Source organism: Sander vitreus, chromosome 16, assembly GCF_031162955.1.
Source record: "Sander vitreus isolate 19-12246 chromosome 16, sanVit1, whole genome shotgun sequence".
NCBI lineage: Eukaryota > Metazoa > Chordata > Actinopteri > Perciformes > Percidae > Sander > Sander vitreus.
In genome coordinates, this window is record NC_135870.1 from 15278637 (window position 1) to 15303317 (window position 24681).

At 40.8% G+C, this 24681-nt stretch overlaps 2 protein-coding genes across 4 annotated transcripts; both read left to right on the forward strand.

Moving 5' to 3' along the window:
* The first annotated feature begins 692 nt into the window (after positions 1 to 692).
* On the forward strand, positions 693 to 18488 carry LOC144530970 (TBC1 domain family member 10A-like). 3 transcript variants are annotated; one of them, XR_013503177.1, is made up of 11 exons: positions 693 to 1525; positions 2967 to 3066; positions 3448 to 3555; positions 3943 to 4049; positions 4150 to 4264; positions 4358 to 4423; positions 5068 to 5257; positions 6312 to 6466; positions 6685 to 7093; positions 13339 to 13493; positions 15002 to 18488. XR_013503177.1 is itself a non-coding variant. In XM_078270807.1 (10 exons), the coding sequence occupies exons 1-9, from the start codon at positions 1350 to 1352 to the stop codon at positions 7087 to 7089; spliced, it is 1422 nt and encodes a 473-aa protein (XP_078126933.1). In that variant the 5' UTR covers positions 693 to 1349; the 3' UTR covers positions 7090 to 7093; positions 13339 to 13795. The 3 variants fall into 3 exon arrangements, 2 of the variants coding, with proteins under 2 accessions (XP_078126933.1, XP_078126932.1); XM_078270807.1 differs by lacking the exon at positions 15002 to 18488 and having other exon boundaries at positions 13339 to 13795; XM_078270806.1 differs by lacking the exons at positions 13339 to 13493; positions 15002 to 18488 and having other exon boundaries at positions 6685 to 9856.
* A 732-nt stretch (positions 18489 to 19220) lies between these two features.
* Positions 19221 to 21274, forward strand: aplnrb (apelin receptor b). The gene has a single exon (XM_078270808.1). The coding sequence runs from the start codon at positions 19322 to 19324 to the stop codon at positions 20387 to 20389; it is 1068 nt and encodes a 355-aa protein (XP_078126934.1). The 5' UTR covers positions 19221 to 19321; the 3' UTR covers positions 20390 to 21274.
* Positions 21275 to 24681: the final 3407 nt, after the last annotated feature.

The window sequence follows — 24681 nt, forward strand, 5'->3', positions numbered from 1 at the left end:
AGTAAACATTCACATTTTCGACAACTGTTCGCTATTCTACTGTTGGTGCAAATATTGAAGCAGGTCAAAACAGCAGGTACATACTTTTTTATAACCATTATTGATAAAGTGTAAAATTAGCTTAAAATCCACAATTTAATGCATACCAATGACAAAGTGTATATATGCCCACAAAGATATGTATGCATGCATGTATGTAAGTAAATAAGTCAAATTATAAATGCAGGCTTTTTTACACATTTTTACATTGTGGTATTTACCACCAGTAAATATGAAGTATATATAAAATGTTAATTTCACCTGCTCTTCATATCTTATTACTTATACTAGTTCACTGGTTAAATAAAATCTACATGATTAGCCTGACCATAGAAAGGAACTACTGCTGCATGAGATCTTTAGTACCCTAAAATCATAAAATAAAGTGAAGTGAAGCCAAATTACTCTGACATCCAGAGTTGGAAAAAGTACATTTAAGTTAGACTACAAAAAAAGCTATTTAATAACAGGAGTAAATACTGTGATTTTCAGCAGTAGATGGCAGTGTAGAGTTATAGAATGCCAGAATGCTCCAGTTTCTCTTCCTGTAGCCAACAAGGAAACTAGAAAGAAGGACCAATCATACGTCATTATTTATAATCGTGCATTGGGGCGGGTGTGGCAAGTCTATATAACCCATCATCATATCTGTGTTGTTTCACATTTGAGTGAAAAATGCTTCCACAAGATAAAACACATTACGTGACGTTGACTGATGTTTCTGTATATAACTGTGTGCGTTTGTTTTCCTTGTTATTCCTATTCATTACTTATGAGTAATGACTGATCCTTCTTTCTAGTTTCCTTGGTAGCCACCGGCTACCTGCATTTTTGCTGACAGCAGAGATTCGGGCATAATAAATAGGTGTTTGTCAGCTGACATTTGTGTGATGCTAGCTTGTTAGCTTCGGAGTTAGCAGGAAAATACTGCACTCATTTAACGTTTATCGAACTAGCTGCGTTTGCTCTTTAATAGTTCGACAATTTCTTGTTTGACCTGAACGTTGATTATGTGACCAAAGCGAGCAGGTTTAGTATGAAAGAAATTATCTAACGCGTTATAGCACTGGCGAGCTAGCAGCCAGGAATCAAATCTTCTTAGCAACCGTAGCTAGCTAAGTTAGCTGTGACCCATGTGACAGTTATTATTATACATCCATGATGACTCCAGGTTAACGTTAGCTAACCAACGGGCGTCTTCATGGAAAGCATTACAGTGTTAGCTAAGCTTTCAAGATTGGTCGGAAGGGTGAGTTATGTGAACTCACTGTAGACCCGGAGCGTCTCCTTCTGAGATAAATGTTAATTAAATGGCAAAAATTGAGCAGGGCAATGGACTTGACTTGCGGAGCGGCACAGATAAGCTGACAGATAATGGGAAAGGCAGCTCATATGTATCCGACCCAGAGGTAAACGGTGTCCCCGGGGCGACTCAGGTGGATAAGTACGGATTCACAGGAGGAGCCCAGCAGCACACCGGGAAATTGTAAGTGGACCTTCATAAGGCTAAAGGTTTCCTAAAATATTGAATGTAGTGTTTTTCCACAGACTGCCCAACAGATTAAGATGTTTCTTCTGAAGACAGGTAAAGGGGAACATGAAACGTTAAATCGCTCCTCCTTTGATTTCTGGGGTCATCAGTCTATGTAGAGATACCTGCTGTCATTTGAATGACTTTTCTATGTGGAAGAAGAACAAAGAATAAGTCATTCAAGTAAGTAGTTGGCTAATTACCATGATTTATAGCTGGATCTCTTGTCACCTGGACCCTTCAAAGCGAAGTTATGCTTGTTCGTGACCCATTGGCCTTATCACAGGTTAGAGCAAAAATAAACATGATGTCTTTATTTTCCAATTTCCAATTTTGTCAATTCATTTGTGGGGCCCCAGGTTGGGAACCACTGACATAGACCACTGTTCCATAGTAGTCAGTATTCCTTGTTCCTACTTTCCTTGCTCGTCCGTCTGGCACCAAACCGAGAGACCACACTTGTGTGCTGGTCTCTTTTCACTGACTTCCAGTACAGTATAGAATTGATTTTAAGATCGTAATGGTTGTTTTTAAAGGTACTTAATGGGTTTGCCAATCCAAAGATGCTGGCTGTTTCTGGGTCTAAGCTGAGAGTGGGGGGGGTTGAGCATTTGCTGTTGTGGTTCCTAGAATTTCTTCTTTGTCATTTGGACCTTCATTATGTCACAGTTTGTGTACTATATCTGTGTTGCTTACATGGCTGAATTTCAACGGTGCCTTGGAAAATGTACAGCACTTTGGTGACGACTTTAAAAAGTGGCTTGACTTGATTTCGACCAAATGCTGATACTGGAAGAACTGAGCAAACCATGCAGCTTGGGCTCGTTGTCCGCCATAAGATATTTAGTGGTGTGTTATAATTTAAAGACATGAACGAAACTGTCCCAATCATTGCTCTTTAGATTTATTAGCCTAGTTCAGCCAAGTCGCTGTGGTATCTTATAGAGATTAGTGATTGAACTTCCTTTAGCTTTTCATGCAAAAGCATGTCAGTCAGCTCTTTCAATTTGTTTGTTTAAATTTGTTTGCCAAAACGACCGGGCATGTTTTTTGGTAGATCTGGACGTGAAAGTGTGTGCATAACAATATGACAGCTCCGATATTCGAGAGGACTGAGTGAAGTGAGATATTGGTGTAAGTTTTGTGTAGGAGGTCGTAGGCAACTCAAATAGGGGAATGCTCTCCCACAGCTTCCTGTTTTCCTTGCTGCTGATGGCAAGTGTTCTACTGTTTTGTCTGAGGTTAGGTTTCCTGTGTGGACAAGGAAGAGATGAGCCATTGTCCCGCCCCCTCTGAAGACAGGATTGCCCTGTCATAAGTACAGGGAAGCCATTGTTTATTTGTATGAAAATAATTTGTTTACTTTTATCAGTGACATTGTCTCCTGTCTGCACAGTGCTGAAGAAATCCCCATTGAGGTGCTGAGGCAGCGGGAGGCAAAATGGCTGGAGATGCTCAACAGCTGGGACAAGTGGATGGCCAAAAAACACAAGAAGGTCTGCTTTATAAACTAAACTAAGTCTGACTTCACATCTTTCTTTCTTTGTAATGAAAAATGTGCACTTTGCAGGAGTTTAGCCAATGCGCACTGGCCGTTTTGGAGCATAAACATGGTTGTTGTGGCAGCAGTTTTGAACTGGACTTAACAATATAAATTTGTATCAAAAACTTAGCTCGGAAACCTGTGATCATTCCATCATCAGGCCAATTTTTTTTTTTTATCTCTGATGATCCGTTGCCTGCCATGTTGCAGTCAGTGGCATATTTGCTGCAGTATTTACTGTACTGTTTTCCAATGTCTGTGTTCCATTCTCCTGTTCTTCCTTTCTCTTGCTTTCTGCAGGCTCTTGAGTAACTGTGCATGTGTTGAATAACAGGTGAAAGAGCGTTGTCAGAAGGGGATCCCTCCATCCCTGCGTGGCCGGGCCTGGCTCTACCTCACCGGGGGAAAAGTGAGAAGGGAGCAAAACCAGGGCAAATTCCAGGTCAGTCGTATATATGTGATCCCTGCTGTCATCAAGCTATTTGACTTAAAAAACACATTTTTTCATGTCTGGAACAAATCATACTCACTCAAAGTACTGAGGAGTGTTTTGCAAAATATGGATGCAAAATTAATAATATATTAATGATACATGTACGTGTACTTGTAATTAAAGTTTATACATCACTGATAACTAACTAGTTTTAACAATAGTACACTAGTACCCAAACTCCTGGAGTCCCCAGACTCTTACAAGGCTTATAACTTACTGAAGTTTCAGAATTGCCTGCATTATAAAATTCCTATTAAAAAGTGGATGGTGGGAAAAGATTCAAAAATTTAATTTGCAATGTTGCAAAAGCTGACAATTTTTTGTTTTTGTTTTTAGGAACTGGACAGTCAGCCAGGAGATCCTAAATGGATAGATATTATTGAGCGGGACCTTCATCGCCAGTTCCCCTTCCATGAAATGTTTGCAGCGAGGGGAGGTCATGGGTAAGCATTGCCTTCTAAAGGCCTGGCATGATGTCCATTGTTGTGTTAATGTGGCTGAACATAGTTTCTGAATATGATTTATACATGTTCATACATTCAGGCAGCAAGACCTGCTCCGCGTGTTGAAGGCATATACTCTGCATCGTCCGGAAGAGGGTTATTGTCAGGCTCAGGCTCCCATAGCTGCTGTACTCCTAATGCATATGCCAGCAGAGGTGAAAACGCACACTAACGATTCAACCAATTTTTTTTTCATTTCACATTTTACCATAATAAATGCCTACCCTTGTTCCCTTTCTTTGTCTTAGGATGCATTCTGGGTTCTTGTCCAGATCTGTGAAAAATACCTTCCAGGATACTACAGTACAGGGCTGGTAAGGGTCCAGACAGACACACTGTCATATCATTTTGAAAAGAGGACCTTAATATCATAAGAAGAGCTTAAGAACATCTTGAGTACAACCTGTAACAGGATTACATATTAACAGTGTTCAGCATGTCAATTATTATCTATCCGAACCCTATAAATATTGCTAAAATGGATCTATTGTGCAAAATAAACTGCTAATACTCTAGCAATGCCCAAGAACACTGGCTTTCTGAAGACTGCATTTCTGCCACATTATAGGACGGAATCCTTGCATTAATTCATATTTTCCAGAAATGAAACTGCCCAAGATGTATTGCCCATATAGATTCTCCCTCAGTATTTAAGCTTCTTGAAAGCATCAACTGATTTAACCGGCTAAACGGAAGTCAAAATTGTCAGTTTTTAGAGACAGTACATGTTATCTTATGTGGCTGGTGTTGGTGTTAGATTTCTCAGGCTGGTGGGTCTCCAGCTTGACACTGATGTGCTAACGACCTAATAAATAGGAGGAGGTGACCAGGCTACAAGGACGAGATAATCAGAAAATTAAATTAAGCAAAGAGAATGTGTCTCTCTCTCTCTCTCCCTCTCCCTCTCCCTCTCCCTCTCCCTCCCTCCACTGACTGCTGTTTCATGTTGTCTCCATAGGAGGCGATCCAGCTGGACGGGGAGATCCTGTATGCTCTGCTGCGGTGGGTGTCTCCTGTGGCCCACCGTCACCTGAAGAAGCACAAGCTGGAGCCCATCCTGTACATGACCGAGTGGTACATGTGCGCCTTCTCTCGGACTCTGCCGTGGGCCTCAGTGCTGCGTGTCTGGGACATGTTCCTTTGTGAGGGTGAGACACTTCACTTGTAAAACATTCACTGATATATTATTGTACAGCACATGAAAAAAAAAAACATATCAGAAGTGGTTTTCCCTGACAAGTCACCCTTACAGAGATGATGTCATGAATGAATGTTTATTATAATGTGTTTCAAATAAATAGAAGTGAAAATATGACTTTTATCTTATAGACAGCAGCTTTGTTTGATGTAGTAGACTTGAGGATTGTTTTACAGGTAAAACACAAGATTTAAAAACACAGTGGCAGTATTTATTTTCCTCCAGGCCCTGTCATGTGCTTATTATCCTCCTGTATAATTTGACCAGTAAAACACCACGATGAGGAATATTAGAATATGTATGAAGTAGGTTACCACGCTGCAAGATTGTTGCAATCAATCCAAGTGGCTACACCATAGTTATACATCTAAATATCCACTTAAAGTGCTCATATTATGCTCATTTTCAGGTTCATAATTGTACTTAGTGGTTATATCAGAATAGGTTTACATGGTTTAATTTTTAAACACCATATTTTTGTTGTACTACACATTGCTGCAGCTCCTCTTTTCACCCTGTGTGTTGAGCTCTCCATTTTAGCTACAGAGTGAGGCATCACACTTCTGTTCCATCTGTGTTGGGAGTCGCACATGCGCAGTAGCTAGGTCAGCACTACAAGTCAGTCAGAAGCAGAGTAGGAGGGTGTGTCACGCTAGCAGCTAGGCGAGCATTATAACGTGTTACAAAGTGATGCACGTTTGTCACGGAAGTAAAGGCTGGACTACGATAGAGCTGTTTGGAGCAGTTTGTGAACAGTGTTTTCTGTTGGAGATGGTAAGTCCCTTTGGGGTGGACTTTGGACTTTTTCACTTTGTAAACCTATCACATGTACAAAAAAGATATATAACACAATAAAGGAAAGGGGAAAAGCCAAAAAGCATAATATGAGCACTTTAAATGAATTGGTCTCCAGCAGTTACAATGTGTGCTCTCAGATGGTCTATCTGTTGAAAGTGTCGACTGCTGCTCTAGCTGCATGTTGTCTTGTGTGATGCTGTTCTCAGGAGTAAAGATCCTCTTTCGCGTGGGCCTGGTTCTCCTGAAATGCATGTTGGGATCCCAAGAGAAACTGAAGGCCTGTCAAGGTCTCTATGAAACAATGGAGCTGCTCCGAGCTATACAACCACAGTACATGCAAGAAGTTTTCCTGGTGCACGAGGTACAGTTAAACTCTGTCATTGTTGTAGTCTTTGTTATCCATTTTATTGTTTTGACCTTGCACCTACTGCACACATACTCTGTCTTTCTCTTTGACTTTGCCCTCCTCTGGTTGCAACAGCGATATAAAAAGACTTAACCTGTAATGTGCTGTAGTACTTGAACCATTAAATCCAGGCATTACTCATGTGATTTACACTCATTCTCCACTTGTTTCAGATTATTGAGTTGGTGGTGTCTGAGAAAGACATTGAGAAGGAACACCATGCTCAGCTGCAGCGCTGGAAGGAGACCCATGGAGATCTACACTGCAAGTCTCCTCCCAGGATGCACGGCGCTAAAGCCATCATGACTGCCGAGCCGCCCAGTCGTCAGGACCTGAGACAGAGACCCACCATTATTGTGGAATCTCCCCTGGCACCCAAGACAGTTGGGGAGAGAGAAGAGGACACCAAGGAAAGTGGAAAGACTGAAGCGGAAAAACAGAAGAAAACAATCCCACTGCCACAGGAGACTGTTATTCCTTACCATCCCCCCACTGACCCCTCACCTCCCCTCAAACACTTGACTGTACAAGGGTCCAAAGAGAGTCTAAGCAGTGCAGAGCATGACACTTACCTATAGCAGGGTAAGTATCACCAGTTTACTAACATAAATCATTCCATACAGCCTTCGCTCACAGTTTTCAGTCAAAGTTCTCGCATGTCACAGTGACAGGAGAAACCTTTCCATGACTTATTTTATTTAGCTGACTGTGACAGTTTTTTATTGAAATGGCTATTTTTACAATCAAGAAAAAAGTCATCATGTTTTCAAAGCTGGCAAAAATGCCATTGCTCAGACTGCTAAGCAGTCACTGTGATGCTGAACACATTTTCACTGTCATTTCATTTATACAGGTTTCTATTTATTCTACTTTTAACTAAGTAGTCATTGAAATTTAGCATAAAAGTGTATGGAACTCAGAAATGTGTAATTGCCAGGGAGCAACAACAGATGGCGACTGTGTGCCCTGTGCACACATGTCTAAGGTTTTATCCTGTGGAGCTATTAGCTTCATATACCCTCGCTAACTCACTGTTAACAGCTACTGCTGCTATTTACCTCCTTGAATTTTAAATGTACCTCTTAGATTCTTTCCTTTGTTATAAATGAAGTCAGATTTTGTCTTGATTGATGAGGTCTTTTCTAGAGCACTTTGCTTTTATAGTCTTTGTCTTTGGCTATGTTAGTTACTACGTTGCCAACGCAGAGATTCGTTTTTACCCTGCTTTGCTAGACTCGCACAAATTTGCAGACACACAGTTATATCAGTGTGTCTGTCATCCAGGAGTTTGTCTTTGCTGCTGTTGAACACTTGAGGGCGTCCTGAGATTATCTCACAGCCGCAGCAGTGACCAGCAGTCGTCTGTGTGACGGACATAATGAAGGAAGAAGTGTGCAGGGACGTTTTGTGCCACTAAGCCAAAGATTTGTGATGCATATTTTTAAGATATATGTTGTCCGAGCAGTTTATTCAATCATATTGTTATACAGTATTCGGGAGAGGATTGGGTTTATCAATGTCGTGAATGGGATATGGCAAAATGCCATTTTAAAGAACACTAATACAAAGCCGTTTTGTTTTTTTACAATCATGATTAGTGCATTACTTAGACTTGGATATATTTTACTATAAAAGAAAAATATGGCATTAGGAGTTTTGTTTTCTGCAACCTCAGAATCTAATCTCCAGTCCCAACACTTAATGTGCTTTTTAAAACCAGGAAATTTCACTCAAATGTGCTGAAGTACCTGGTGTTATCTTGGTTGACAAAACTGCTTTGAACAACCTTTTAAAAGAATACTAAAGACTATTAGAAGACTAATCATGAAGTCCAAGTAATGTACACACATAATCTTCAGAAGTTCTTTTCTAATGGCATTATTTAGATAAAAAGATATTAAAAGTCAAAAGAGCCATAAACCTTTGATAATGACTGAACGGTATGTGTTGATGCTCATTTTATCTGAGATGTTCCAATGAAGAAATTGTTTGAAAAACTCTTAATGATTTCAGAATCAATCAACATTTAACAACCAGTCCAGGAAATTCCTTTATCAGCAGCTGTTACATGTGTAACAGTAAATCAGATTAGTTGCTGTCAGGGATTTTATAAGGCAAAATGGTTGTGGGTCTATGTTGATTTCAAACACTGTGCAAATTTTAGTATAGTTTAGAACACAGATCACATTTAACCAACATGCAGTTCATCAGTTGATTTTCTACCTGGAGCTTTCTATACTGTCATATAGGTGGCACCACTGAGCTTCATCCAGGGATTCAAATCATTAGTTGCCCAGTCATTCTGAAGGATACAGGATGTGGTTTGGCAGCTAAACACTTAATGTTGATATTTTTTTTTTCAAAGATTATGTTTCAATATATATCAACACATATACATGTAGGATGTTGAGAAGCTCCTTATTACTAATCATTGCAACTATTATGATTAAAGAGAACATTATTTGAGCCTGGGTCTTGTAAATGTATCCTGCTGTACTCATGGGTATATAGGACTTTATTCCTGATCTGTTTGCTCATTTGATTTCAAATCAACTTCTCATATCTACAAGCTATTTTGTACCAAATTAGCTTTAAATCAATAAAATGTTAAACTCTTGGCTTTTGCAGATTTTTTGCATTTTATTTTGATATAAAATTCCCATTCTTTTGCCTTAATTTTATATAAAAGAAAGGCAATGAGACAAGAGAAGAAGTGCCACACAGACTGGACTGAACAAGTAGGATTTCAATACACCCTGTGTTATCATTCAGCGCCCTCACACCCGCCCTCACCCACACAGCAGCACACTTCCTTGGACACCTGTTTCTCCGGCTCTTTCAGCTCTTTGAGGAATTTGCATCCAAAGCGCCTCACGAAGCCATTTGCCTTTGGTCTCTGAATGGAGTCTTCTGCCTGTATACAGGCCTTCTTCTTCTTTTTCTTCATCGACAAGGTTCAGCTGCAGTCCAAGAACATTACAGCTGAGAACACTCTCCTCTACATTTTAATTTACCCAACCAGTGAAAACCCCAACACTTATATAAATATGATATGTGTCCCTTTGTTTATAATTCCATTACTATTGTCAGTTGAATTCTTATGGTCTTCCCATACTTCCGCTCATTTAAAGTAGAGACATTTTCTGTCATTTGAGAATACACTTGATTGCAATGATGAAAGATTTTAATTTATCACACCCAACAATCAGATGATTGAGATTTTTCATCTTCCTGATGTCACATTCCTCACCCACAGCCTTCACAGTGGCCTTTTCTATTTCTGTGAAGGATTTTGAGTGTTGCTTGTCTGAGGATGCTTGTCATTAAAGCATTTTTGTATTTCTGGCTCCTCTCATCATCTCTTTTGTGCCTTTCGCTGTCTGTAAACAATGCCAGCTTCTTACCCCAACTCCACCCTTCACCTCAATCCAACCCCACCCCACTGGACCCCACCTGTCTGTCTCTCCCTGTGCTGGTGCTCACTGACATTCACTAGATCCAAGCTTAGACCAGAGAGGGTGTAATGGGAGACTGGCTTTATGGCTAATCTGCAGAGGAGGAGACGTGACCCAGACGTGCCCCCATAACCACACTCTCAGAAAAGAGCAGAGCAGTATTTGTAGCTTTCCTAGTACAATAGCTTGTTGCTGGGGGCAATGTTGTATACAAAAACATCATGGTACACATTTACACAAGTCAGTTGTTGTGCTCCTAACATTCATTCCTTCAATAATGCTATCTTGACAGTACTATCATGATGAACCTTTAAATAATGGTAATCATATTGAGGAAATGATTGTACTATTGTATGACTTGGTGCATTTTCCGCTTTTCATCTAATGTGGAGCGGCAATTTCTCCCAGTCCATGTTGATGCTTATGCCATATTAAGACAGAAAATAGGTCTGTTTAAAAAAAAAACACAAGGGGCTATGTTGGTGTGGACATGTTGCTACAAGATCTGGTGAGAAGATGAAATATAATCCAGGAAGTCCAGTTTGAGTGATACATTACACCCATGAGCTTCAAGACTCATCAGATGCAGTGTATTATACTGTGAGATTTGAGAGGTTTTAACAACTCTGGAAAGTTGTTGCAGCAGCAATCATTTTATCCTCCATCTCAACAATTGTAAGGTTCACATTACAAAGTAATCTACCAGACAGTACTCTTGCACATTTTTGATTAGCCAATGCAGTCCGTTGTCATATCAATGTTGCATTGTGTGACAACAAACGATCTCACTAGGGACTGCATGGTGCAAATATTATCATTTGCCCGTGTCTGCAAGGGTCCGTAGTGCAGACCGCATGCACTGACTGCACATGAGTGAAGAAATAAAAAATCCCTTATATGAGATTTATAAAGTTTAACTTGTCTATATATCGTACTATAGTATACACCCCATGTGGTATAAACAAAATGGCATCCACTGTCCATGTTTGTGTCCTTTTTGGAATATATCAGGGCCAGTGCTGTTATAAGGACAGGATCGCTCACCTGCTTCCCTCTAGTAAACATGACTGACTGAATTTAATAATGCCAAACCACCACCACTGGGGAGAAGAAGGTCAGGTTGAACTGGTACAAATTTGTACCTTGAACTACCAGAAAAAATGCTGTACCTTTTACGGTGGATCCACATGTATGCATCTGGGTCACTTTGCATGTTGTGGTACAACTATGAAAGAGTTTACTTGCTTATGAATTATAAAATATTCTGGAGTCTGAAAAATTAATCTCCACACTCAAGTTTAATTTTTAGTACTGAAATGTTCTGTGTACCTATATTTTTGATTGTACAACTATATCCAAAGCTCATACACTGTATGCGTGCGTAAACAGATACCCCACCCATGTGATGTCTGTGTATACACTGTAGCTGTTTATGGGGGGTGGGTTAGTATAGTGAGGTGGAAGATCTCATGAAAACATATGTGTGAAGCGTCTGGGAGATTAAAGTCTGGCTTCATGAGCTGTAAAGCTCCTCTAAAGCTGTTTAGTAACAAGGACCGAGGGTCTGCACCTTTATCCCCCAGCCTGCCATCCCCCATCATGCCCTCTGCCTGAAGAAGGGATTAGAAGGGGTAGAGGTCGGGGCAGGGGCACAAAACAAAAAACAGCACTGTGACCCGTTGATAATAGTTTGAATTGTTAAATTGAATTGCAGCTGCCATGCCTTTTCTGCAGTTTGCGTTTGTATGCATGATGTGATCTAATATAATAATTGTGTGTCTATAGGTGAAATTGGAAGAAAAAAACATTAGTATTCCCCTTATTTTGTCTACACACTGTATATGTGAGAAAAAAGAGGACTGAGCACTCTTATTTGGGACTTTTTTATGTATTGAGGGAAAGGCTTTGATGAGAAGCTTCAAGTAGCGGAGCTACACGTGTGGGACAGGAAGCAGAGTCGGAGTGGAAGGTGTCAGGGGTCAGACAGATGCTCGTTCAGTGGACAGTGGACAGGATGTGTGTGTGTCCTTTTATGGTTCTCCTCAGGATAACAGTAGCTGGACATGTAGCCCTAATGATCTCAGATCCATCAGGGTTTTTGATACTGGGTTATGATTAGTAATAGGATATAATAACGCACACCTGTTTGGTTCCAGCCGGGGATCCCCCTGAGTCCAAGCAGAATCATGAATCATCATAAGACTGATTTGTTCTGCTTAACAACTTCAGATCCACATCCAAGTTATTGTTCCTGTGTAAGGTCTGTGAACGGGTCATTTTCTGCTAAAAAGGAATAGCAAAATAGAACCCAGGCATTAAGATTATTGATTATACTACTAAAATGTGAGTAATTTCTTAAAATATATACAAATGGTCCATAGCCGAAGCAATGCAAAAATAAAAAAAAAGCAGAGATGCTGTGAAGTGATGTGCAGTGCAGTGCTGAGTGGGTTTACATTGTGTGAGGACTTTTGTCTCCTGTAGTTTTAAGTCAGTGCAAAGGTAAAATCCTGTAACTGTCTTTCTATTTACAATGACATATACAATTCTATCCATTCATGTTATATTCTCAAACTTGGATTTCTCCAAGTCCCTGTACTTTAATGTTGAGCAGTCGTTTTTTTCATGTTAGCAGCTGATCCAGAATACTGCAGATAACCTTCTGGCTTCTTTATACTTGATTTCAGTATGTTTGAAGTTGGGCAGGTTACACATCCTCCAGACCTATCAGGTTTTCTGTTTTAGGGACCTCGATGTGACCTCTGATCCCCCACCCCCCCTCCCCTCCAACTGCACCCACTGTTGACTTTTTCAACTTCCTGCAAACTACTTGCTTTTATTCTGGACTTTTTTCTGTATGTTTTTATATGTTTATTTGCAGCATTTTGATTCACTTTGGCTTGTGTTTGAATATATTTTATAAAAATAAATTTGAGTTGACAGGAAGAAATAACCAGGCCTGTTAGTTGTTGCCGTTAACACTGTCAGATCATGGTGAAATATGAATTCGCACATTTGAAATATGGAGCTTCATAACTTTTCAAAAATAACCACAGCAGCAATTGTTTGTGGTTAAACCATTTTGGATTTACCATATGATTACAGAGAATGAGGATATTTACCCAGTGAATGTTAAATATCCTGTAACTGCCTGTAACACATTATGAGTGAAGCTGCTGTTTTAAAGGGTTTTGAGGCTTTGCAACATTTATTTGGCACTGTTTGTGTTGCATGTTTATCTCTTCACCAGGGATGTTTGTTAGCCTGGTGCTTCTGTGTTGGTGTGTTTGCACTAATCTGAATTGATCTGAAGTCACTTCCTGCCATTGTTGTGTCACATCCCCACTGTCTCCTCTCTTCCCGTCCATCTAGTCCCCTCTTTTCCCATCAAGGAAGCCAGGAGCTGAGAGAGGATGCACAGGAGGGGGAGCAGTCCTGGAGTGTGTATGTTGCTGCGTGTGCGAGAGAGACAGAGAGCGAGAACAGGAGCCCTGCCCTGATAAACCTTGGCCAGACTGATATTGATGGTGAGCAGCAGAAGCATGAGCAGCCTGTGAGAACAGATAAAGAGACCAACAAAGTGAATAATTGGTGGTTTTTCTTGTAAGAAAGAAAATAAGTCACCCTTTTTGAAAAATATTAAGCCTGGAATAAAACAGGGATCTGGTGCATGCGTGCACGTGAGCTCCACAGATACTGAGCATCAACATGTCATGCAAAAATGAGTTAAAGGATCATTTGGGTTATTTGGGTTATTATACCTTGGATCTTAGGCTTCAACAAAATATGTTATATATTAAAATGTTATTAAAATATAAAAATTATAAAATTTGTGTGTTTGTGTGCATGCAGAGAGAAAAAGGGATGTGTGTGTTACCACACATCAACGATTGACCTCATAGCCTGTTATAATTGAGACTAATGACAAAAGCATATGGGCGTCAAGACCTTTGGTTTGAGGTTACAATAGCTTATTGTATTGCGTCCAGTAGTCATGGGTGTTACATAGTGTGTGAACTAGGATAGCGGAGTGTGTTCTGTGCATGTGTGTGTATGTGTGTGTACATCTCTCAGCCTTGAGACTAAACTAGAGGCTTGTGTTTCAAAACTCTGTGAAGTTCGGACAGCCATAAAACTCTATAAAACAGTTCATGTTACATGTGAGGGATAAAAGACTTTTGTAAATCCTGCAGTACATTTAGAATAATTCACACAGTTTCTAGACTACCGCCTGTTCTCTGACCTATTGCTGTTTTTTCACACGTTTTTGTGAACAATATCAGTCTTACATCCAGGAGGAGTGCAGCAGAGGGCAGTTACCCGCCTGCTGGACCTTCCTCACAGGAAGAGGGAAATGTGGGTGCAGGTTTTACTGCAGCTTTCTGGTGTTTAGACAGCAGGGAGGCTCTGGACTTTATCTCTTTTCTTCACAATTGGTCTATATTTCTTATTTTTAAGCAGTTTCTTGGTAGGTGTAGCGCATTATATATTTCAATTTCAATTTATTTATAAGGGATAGTGTGCAATTAAAACATAAATGTGACCATTTGATGCATTGCACCAGAGTTAGCCTTTGGCTAATTTACATCTGCAGTCCCTCAAAAAACACAAATACAACATTTTAAAAGTTGAAACATCGGTTAATGAGTAAAAAAACATGTAACAAATAACAGTATTTTACATTTCATATCACTCACACACACACACACACACACACACACACACACACACACACACACACACACACACACCCGACAGCCCCGTTGGAGAGACAAGTAAGACTAACAGTTGTGAGGAATGATTAACTAACTGTGTGTGTGCATTATATTTATGTAAATTCATTATGGTATGCAATAAAGCATACTGGGCCTTCAATTAGTGTGGCATGCATAACAGAAAATATACACTGATACAACTCTTTGTCTGCCTAAACAAACCATATCATGATGACTTGGAGCAGCAGTGTTACCTCACAGTTTCTATAAATGATAACTAACCTCTCGCTTTTATTCTTTCTGATTTCAACTCTCCTTAGTTGTCCTGCGTGAGAGACAAGGAGGCGCCCCGCCTTTCTCTGATGGTTATATTTTCACTGGTGACCCTGAAGTCTAAGCTATTTATACCTTTTTGAGAAAACCGTTTGGGATTTCCCTCCCCCGTTGTCACATTTACAGTATATTTGATAAACATTTCTGTTCAGCTGCTCCTGGCACAAGAAGACAACAACATCTTGAAAGCAGGAAGATTCATATCAACAGAGTCCTCCGGTCGCCTGACCCAAATTGGACATCCATGTGTGTCTTAACTGCTGCTTCTGTGGACGTGTGAGGGACTGCAGAGCAGTGGGGTCATCAGGGCCGTAACGTCATGAAAACATGTTGTGCATGTGTGCTGAGTGAGGTCCAAAAACCACGTTATCATATACAGTAGATACAAACTCAGCAAGAAGACTGCACCATGGCTGTTTCCTGACCTTTCAAAGAGAATAACATGGAGGACCTGGATGCTTTTTCCTCCCTGTACCTTACATATTACATTCCATGACACTGAACAGGAGAAGTGAAGTGGACAATACTGGGGAAATCTGTGATTTAAGAGAAGAAAAAGCAGTAGAATTGGCAGTGTTTCTGGGGCAAGATTGGACTCAGAATCTGTTCTTGGCCCGTTCCAGTACCCAGAAATCACATAAGTCTACATGGGACAATTATGCTGCAGCATTCATCAAATTATCCGTCAACCCAGAGAACCTGTTAATTTGAATGAGGCCAGTCAGTGTATTCTGTCCTGTCATGCCCAATCCCATTCTACGCTACCCTGCCATCATGTCCTGCCCGTCCTGTCTAATCATATCTAATCCTATTCCATGCACCAGCTTTACTGTAGGAGAAAACAAAAAAAATTCTCACACAGTTTGAAATGCCACCAGCAGGTTGCTGGTTTGTCAGTTACAAATGCTTCTCCAAACTGTTTCATCCATGCAAAATGTTGTTAAACTCTAGCTCAAGCCACATTAGTCTTTACTGGAACACTAAGAAAAGGCGTGAACCTCTTCCATCCTGGTGGCCTTTGTGTCTAACAAGCTGGTGTCAATCACCTCATGGTCTTTGCTGAAAAGAGTAAAGGGAGAGCAGAGAAGTGGAGCAGGCTGCAACAACGCCCAAATGTTCAAGCTTTCCAGCCGTGCTGCTGGAAGTGTTAACTGTGACAGCATTCAGATAATTAAAAGCGCGGATCAGACTGTTAATGGGATTGGTAATGTAAATGGTGCTGATGGCTCAGGTATTTGCCCAAGGGTCTGTTTATCATCAGGGCTGTCAAGCTGCTACCAGGTCAGATGTGTGATATCATGAATTTTCTGAGGAGCTCCAGTCTGGCTCAGAGTTGGTCAGATCACAAACAAAGCCTCAAGGAACCAGCTGTCTCAGCAACAGAGGGGGCCCGTGCATGTGGTCCGTGACAGCTTAACACGCACACATCAAACAACTGTCAGACCCCCACACACACCTATACAACAAGAACACACACCTCACGCTCTTCTGGCGCTGCGAGTATCACCAAAAAGAGACTCATAAACTCGCAAACACACAAGGTCACGATAAAAGATCAAAAAGAAGCTCTGCAGCCACACAGACAGTTTGCCACTGTAGCGTACTTTCTGTGTCTTTCTGCCTTTGTGTATATTTTGAGAAGCAAGTACTTATCCTTTTCTATATCCCCCGGTGTGCTGTCTGCTACTGACTCATCGCTTATGGATGACAGCCGAATGAAGGATGAAAGATGGATGAAATGCTTTGGTGTGGTTGAATAAGAGTGCAAAAACACGAGGAATGTCTTTATGCCTTCATGGTGTGTGGTTTACAGCACAAGGCCACACATGAGAGGACAGCAACAACAATAACAATCAATTTGAGACACAGGTGGGCTATTAAGAGGAAAAGCTAGAGCTGAATGTGGTATCTGGTATGCTGAATGAAAAGATGGAGGCTCTGCAAAGAGGTTCAAGCTCAGTCCAACTGGAACTTGTCACTCCTAAAAGCCAAAAAGAGGAATAATTGGGATTTTTGTCATGTTGCATGGTCTCTCTATCTGCAGCAAACTTATTTTTTCTCTTATGTTTCTTATCATATCATTGTAAAACTGTTCCATCAAGGCTGATAAGGGGATTTTGGGGAAAAGTGAGTGGGGTGGATTGTATTCATCAAGGCCTGATGTTTTATTTAGCTGTATATTCACATCCCTGTCAGCGAACAGCGAACTAAAAACAGGCCTCAGTCCCACCAGAACACAGATAGGAAGTTTGCTTTATGCTTTTTTTCCTGTTCTGCCGGACGGACAAAGAACTGGAAGGATAATCAAGCGCAGGGAGAGAGGACAGAGTTTAGGAGGAGGCACACAAACACAATCACATCAGTTTGATTAACAAATGCCACAAGATCGCATCACAATAATTGGCAACAACAAACCGTTTACTGAGAGTAAATGACGTTGGTGAAAGCAGAGGAAGACGGGAAGCAGTCTTCATCTTCATAATCGGAGGAAGGCGGAGATGAGCGGGGAAGGGAAAAGAGGAGGATGGAGGGGTGGAGGAAGGGATCAGTGGAGAAAAAGATTGTTGAGTGATACAGTAGTTGTGTCTAAAGGTCGGTGCCCTGGCGCCACTGCTGCCTCTCTGCTGAGAGACAGAGCAGACTGAAGACTGAGCTGACCCACCTGGGCTAACAAATACACCCAAGAGACAGCGAAGAAGAGGAAGACAGAAGAAGAGTGTTACTTGTATAACCTCTTAAAATGATCTCCACTTTTGTTTCCCCTTAAGTAGCTTTAAAGCTCTATTCCACACTGTCTGACATTATCACACATATGTTCTGTAGCAGCTTATTACAACTCTTCATTGAAGTTATAAGGATGTTTACATTTAAATACTCAAACCCAACACTATTTTATGGTGGCAGCATGCAATCATATAAAAATAACTTGTGTATCATTTTTCTAAGTTAGCCTGACATATTTGGTATCTTTGGAAACTTTCCTTTATACATTTTAACAAAGTTTTGCAACTTAAAACAATGTGTTCAGTTGTTTTTCAGGTTAATTGTATCATATTTGAGCATGCACAAATGCAAGTAGTGATGAAATATATCACATTACATATTTTGCCCTCAGTTTTCACAGGATGCATTTGAGTTTTAAAATTGATTTTAGGATTCAAGAAAGGATTCAATAATAAAGCAAAGCTTTTATTTTGTAGTTTTTATTAATGTATGTCTTTGTTTATATATGCTACCCATGCTCTTAATGTAATTTTATTGTGTATTGTCATACTGGCTGTCATTTTTCAATTTTGTTGTTTATTAGGCACTAAAAACTGATACCTAAATGTATGATGATAATTATAATCTTTTTTTTTAAATTATTTTAAACACATTAAGTAAAAGAGTTTGTTTTTTTTAAACTACATTTTTACTATTGTAAAATCTTGTCAGTTTCTCTCTTCATTTGAAGTTGAATGGAAATAAAATGTTGTACTTAAACTGAAGGCTATTAAACATGTTTCTAAGTATGTTTTCTTTCTGTTAATACTTATTGTATAATTATTGTATATTTTCAATTAAAGGTCTGAGGTCAAAGTTTTGTTTGTCTAACCTACGGTTCATTAAACCTTAATGCTTTTGTCTTTAGTTTGTGGTTCTACTTGTTTAAACATGTACAGACACGAAAAAAACAGACATAGGAATGTAAATAGTGCAGCCCATTCAGATTTCGGCAGAGTGCTCCGGTGCCAGAAGCACTCTCAATTGATATTGAAATTGACTACTTCAAACATGTCATGCCTAGACATGACACATGGGCTTCTGTCCAAACATGTCTTATTAACTTTCATTCCCTGAAGTAAAACAAACGGTTGCAATTATATCTGTGGCAAGTTTAGATTTATACTTTGGACAGTTTCATTTTGCCCCTGGAGATACATTTCTGCAGCCCAAATTTTGTGCATGAAATGTGAAGAAAATGGGATATCCAAAAAAAGAATACTATCATTACCAGCAAAAATTACTAGCCTTTTCGACCCATATTACATGCATTGAAGTGACTCCACTATGCATTATGTTGTGTACAAATTACAAATTAATAAAGAGAGAGGTGGGCGTGTACGCAGTGATAGAGCATGTTCTTCAGAGCAGAGAGGAGGAGGGCAGTGGGAGGGGGCATCCTGGGAGGGTACAAGTCTGGGGGGGTATATAAGCGTGGGCAGATTTCTCATGTAGCAACAGACTTGAGAGTGCTGGTAACTACTGTGGATCTATCTGCAGCAAACAGATTTTCCTTTTTCATTACAAATAGAAAAGAAGAGAAAATGGAGATGGAGACAAATGAAGACTACTACTACTACGATGAGACAGAAAACTCCACCATGTGTGACTATTCTGAGTGGACACCATCATACTCTGTCATCCCGGTGCTGTACATGCTTATCTTCATCCTCGGCCTCTCTGGAAATGGGGTGGTCATCTTCACCGTGTGGAGAGCCCAGGGTAAGCGGCGAGCTGCTGACGTCTACATCGGCAACCTGGCACTGGCTGACCTCACCTTTGTGGTCACTCTTCCTCTGTGGGCCGTTTACACCGCCAAGGGCTACGACTGGCTCTTCGGAGTGGCTCTGTGTAAGATCAGTAGCTACGTGGTCCTGCTCAACATGTACGCCAGCGTCTTCTGCCTCACCTGCATGAGCTTCGACCGCTACCTGGCCATCGTCCACTCCTTGTCCAGCACCCAGCTGCGCACACGTGGCCACATGCAAGCCTCCCTGGCAGCCATCTGGACGCTGTCTGGTCTCCTGGCTGCCCCGACTCTGGTCTTCCGCACCACCAAATTTGATGTCAACATCAACCGCACATCCTGCGCTATGGACTTCAGCCTGGTGATGACCAAGAAAGATCAAGAGAACTTTTGGATCGCAGGTCTCAGCATCTCTTCCTCAGCTCTGGGCTTTCTTCTACCTTTCTTGGCGATGATGGTGTGCTACGGCTTCATCGGCTCCACCATCACCCGCCACTTCAACACTCTGCGCAAAGAGGACCAGCGTAAGAGGAGGCTGCTGAAAATCATCACCACGCTGGTAGTGGTGTTTGCCGCCTGCTGGACGCCCTTCCACGTTGTGAAAAGTGCTGACGCCCTCTCCTATCTGGAGCTGTTTCCCGCCACTTGTGCGTTCCTGCGCTTCCTGCTTCTGGCTCACCCCTACGCCACCTGCCTGGCCTACGTCAACAGCTGCCTCAACCCCTTCCTTTACGCCTTCTTCGACCTGCGCTTCAGATCCCAGTGTCTGTGCCTACTCAACCTGAAGAAGTCCTTGCATGCAAGCCCTGTCAGCTCCCTGTCCTCTCAGAAGACAGAGGCTCAGTCTCTGGCCACGAAGGTGTGACGACAACTGAGGGCCCAGATGCATGCTGGGTGAACAATGCAGAACAATGCAGGTAAATCAAAACTGTACAGCGCTTGGTGCTTGCTCACAGATCGTCTGCAGTCAGTTTCGGGGTGTCACCTTTGCTCCTCTCTGGCTAGATGGACTACTGTCAGCATTTTCTTGAAGACAACAGTTGGGCATGTGGTTTTGGTGTCTGACCACACTCAAAGTCCAGCCTCACTTTTAGGAGCAGGGAAGCAAAACTGAACTATTTAATACAAGGGACCAAGCGTAAACCAGACTTTTTTGGAAAAGGTGTAATGTGTTTTAAAATGACCACATGCTTGTGTTCTCCTGTGGACTTCTATGCAAATGCTGAACTTTAGATCTCTGAACTCCGGTACTTAAGTCCTGGTGAAGTGTATTCCTCATGCATTTGCCCCTGCTGTTCTTTTTTCGTTTGTAAGCACTTGAGGCGTGATATCTACCAGACTACCCGGCTCTCCAGCTCAAACTGTAGTATCTGTATTGCAGCCAGCAGTGTTACGTATAAGTGTGTGTGTAGAAAGGGTGTGCCAGTTGGTAAGAGGTGTTGGTGTCTGATAAGAGTGTTGTAAGGAGAGACAGGGGTAGTGGGAGAGAGGGGAGAGGGGGAGGGAGTCTCAGATAGACAGACAGACAGATGGCAGCTGACAAATGTTTTCAGGCTAGTGGAGGGCCCAATTAAAAGGTGACTGCTTTGACAGTCTGCTGGAGTGTGTGTGTGTGTGTGTGTGTGTGTGTGTGTGTGTGTGTGTGTGTGTGTGTGTGTGTGTGTGTGTGTGTGTGTGTGTGTGTGTGTGTGTGCATGCGTGCCTGATTGTCATTGAGCGTCAGAATGACGTTGAATTTGTTCCTGACAAATACATGAAAGCATTTTGTGAATCCACATCATTTTGAATTGATTGTTTATGATTTGTAATTAAAAAAAAGTGCTTTGAAAACAAATATTCTCTCTCTGGTCTTACTCTGTCACTTGTGATAGCTTAGTAAGTCTCGCTGGAATGTATTTTCTTCTATCCAGTGAATGTGCGTCTTCCTGTTGGTGCATTGCTGAGGGGAGGCAGTCTCCCTCCCATTGTGTTTCGCAGGGTTGAAATCAAAGCATGTGTCTGCAGGAAATGCATGTTTGACTTCTGTTTCCCTCTTCTAGCATGTTTATTTTCTTCTCCTCCTTACAACTCGCTCACACAAACAATCAGTGAGAACAAAAGTTTCTAAATTGGATCAACCACAGGACATTTGGCTTTGTCCCAGATATATTAAAGTCCTAAGGGTTAATTACCACAATTACAGGGTTCTTTTTTTCTGTACCAATATATCCCAAAATACATCCTAATGAGTCTCTGTGTTGTTAGTCTATCATGATGAAGCATAGTTGAATGTATTGTTTTTTTGCAAATAAATCCCACAACAGATTGCTGAGCTTTAAATTAGAGTTCAATGATTTTGACCGTATAGAGCTTTTTACGGGATGTAATCAGCAACAGCAGGGAGACAGAAGGATCGGACTAATCCTTGGTTACTGACTTGTAGTCGATTATCTGTCCCTGTGTAATACCTGTGACAGAGAATGGCTTAGTCTAAATCACCTACAATTACAGTTATGTCCCGTTTAGGTAAATGTGACTCCTTGTAGAAGGAAATATGTGTCTTTAAGTTCACAGGTGAATTCTGAAAACATTCTTGTCATTGGAAGAGAAAAGAAATCCAACAGCTGCTGCAACATTCACTCCGTCTCCTTCATCGCTGTCCCAACTCTGCTTAATCTCATCTGAGCCAAGACACAAACACAGACATGCAACGAAATCTTTGTTAAATAGATGTCTGAATTTAGTCAAGAAAGATTGTATAGAATTTCCTGAAACTACTTGCATTGTACAGCTTGCTGAAAATAAAAATGGTCCAACAGTAGATTAAATAGTGGCACAATCCATACAGGCAGAGTCTGCACAACAACATGTTTTATTGGTGAAACAGCACACATTTTAAAAATCCATGCAGCAGCTAATTTTTACAGGCCGATTTGTCACATTATCCTCCACTTGTCAGCATCAAAGTCAAAGCCCGTTGTGAAAGATAATCTGGATAGATTATTTTCATGGTTTTTCAAGTTTTATGGAACTATGTGATCGTGTTACCAAGATTTCATGGCACGAAATTTGCCAAAGCTAGAAAACAAAGAGCTACGAGAGAAAAGGGATTTATGCCCTTTGATCCTCCGTAGGCTGGGTGTTTGTCTGAGATGACTTTTCAGAAATTATTACACAAATGTTTTCATTCCTCTGTAATAACAGTGTGAAAATTAAGCGTGTCTACACTGGAAGCAGGCTTGCTGCGGGGAATCCTGAGGGTATAAACAGTTCTCCCTCTCTAAGAAATGACAAACAACTACTGTAGAACAGCATTGTTGACAAATACATTCACAAGCATGTATTATCATTTAAAATTTACTTCAGCCAAATACTTAAAAAGTAGCATTATTCTCTGTATTGATGATGTGATGGAAACATTATTGTGTTCTGCATCAGGAAGGAGGAGACAGTAGTTCTGTCCGTGCAAAGATGAGCACCACTGTTGTCTGAAAACACTGATGAGAACAAAAATCAAAGCTCCATAAAATATCAAAATATAATGAACTCAAACCACTAATTATATCCATAATAGTAGCTTGTAGACACCACAGTTAACACCTCATACAACAGTCTTTTTAAACACTTCTGACAACATTAATCTGCGTTACTCTGAACTAAATGTTTTTATCATACATGTCTAAAAATAATCCTCATTATGTCCACTATGAAGAAACCAGTCAAAGGGTCAGGCAATGAGAAGTATTAGAGTTTCACATGAAACTGTAACTAAGGTACATTTATACATCTGCTCCACCACACTACAAAAGGTAAATACTGCTATTTTCATTCAATTACATGTATTTAACATTTGTTGCTACTTTTCAGAATAAAGTAAGATTTTACGAACAAAACATATATTTCATTTATACAATAAAATGTACTCAATGTCAACCAACTGCAACATTAGAAATGATGCCTATATTTTGGTGAATAACAATAAACATAGTAAGAGAAAATAAAAGGGGCGGCTGTGACTCAGGAGGTAGAGCGGCTCCTCCTGTCAGCATGTCGAAGTGTCCTTGAGCAAGACACTGAATCCCAAGTTGCTCCCGATGTCAGGCCAGCACCTTGCATGGCGGCTCCGCCAACATCGGTGTTTGAATGTGGTGTGTGAATTGGTGAATGAGATGCAAATTGTAAAGCGCTTTGTCTGGTAAGGTAGAAAAGCGCAAAATATAAATGCAGACCACCATTTACCAAAAATGTAAAAATATTTCAAAAGTCAAGAATCATAAATAGAAAATAGAAATATGTACGATAAGAAATATAAAGAAAATGTATGGTAAATATGCACATTTTTCAAATGCAAAGGAAAGAGGGTAGGATTTCCAAAATATTGAGAGAAGAAAATTAAAGAATGTGCAAAAGTTCACAGTATAAAGTATAAAAAAATATGTGCAATTTACAGAGATAATAATCTAGAAGATGCGTGTTAATGTAACACATTGAGTCAAATACAACTGAAGGTAAGCTGTCAAATATTTGTTTTTTTATTTCCTGAACTGACCCTTTTCGTCTGGATGGAGAGAAACCTAAAATCCTCTCTGTCTTTAGAGGTGATCTATAAACACAGCACAATGCAGATGGTAAAAAAAAAGGCCAAACCCAAAAACTTCCCCGGACGGGACAATGTTTGTTTACCACGTAATGCATAATAAAAGAACCTAAAGGCAAAGGTAGGAAGGCCGAGTTTCTATAGGGGTGCACACCTTAACTCATTCATTGTCATATCAATGGCTGACAAATAGCCTTTGTGTTGTTTTAAATTAGGCTTGTAGCCAGCCCTGCTGTTTGTTGGCAGCATGTTTAGCTGTCATAAATCAGAACCCAATAAACCAGGCCATGCAGAAAATAGACAGAGGAAGTGTGCACACATTTCTCCTCCATCCTAACAATGGAAGCTGAGCAGCTCAACCAGCAGACCGGACCTTGAGCCTGGTCTGACCATAGCGTGTTAGGATGAGATGCTGACCCCTGGAGCGTCTTGGAGGACCCTCAGCTTCCTGCCGCCTGGTCTTGCAGTGCTCCTCCCTGCACCATCCCAGGAGGACGAAAGGACCTCATGGACAGGATAGGAGTCAGCAGGCCAGGCAGGAAAGGAGAGGTAGGGGTTCCTGACCGGGGATATCCTGTCTT

Coding starts and splice junctions, on each gene's coding strand:
- LOC144530970 (XM_078270807.1), top strand. CDS start 1,350: ATGGCAAAAATTGAGCAGGGCAATGGACTTGACTTGCGGAGCGGCACA. Junction 3,067..3,447: donor TGGCCAAAAAACACAAGAAG/GTCTGCTTTATA, acceptor GTTGAATAACAG/GTGAAAGAGCGTTGTCAGAA. Junction 6,467..6,684: donor AAGTTTTCCTGGTGCACGAG/GTACAGTTAAAC, acceptor CACTTGTTTCAG/ATTATTGAGTTGGTGGTGTC.
- aplnrb (XM_078270808.1), top strand. CDS start 19,322: ATGGAGATGGAGACAAATGAAGACTACTACTACTACGATGAGACAGAA.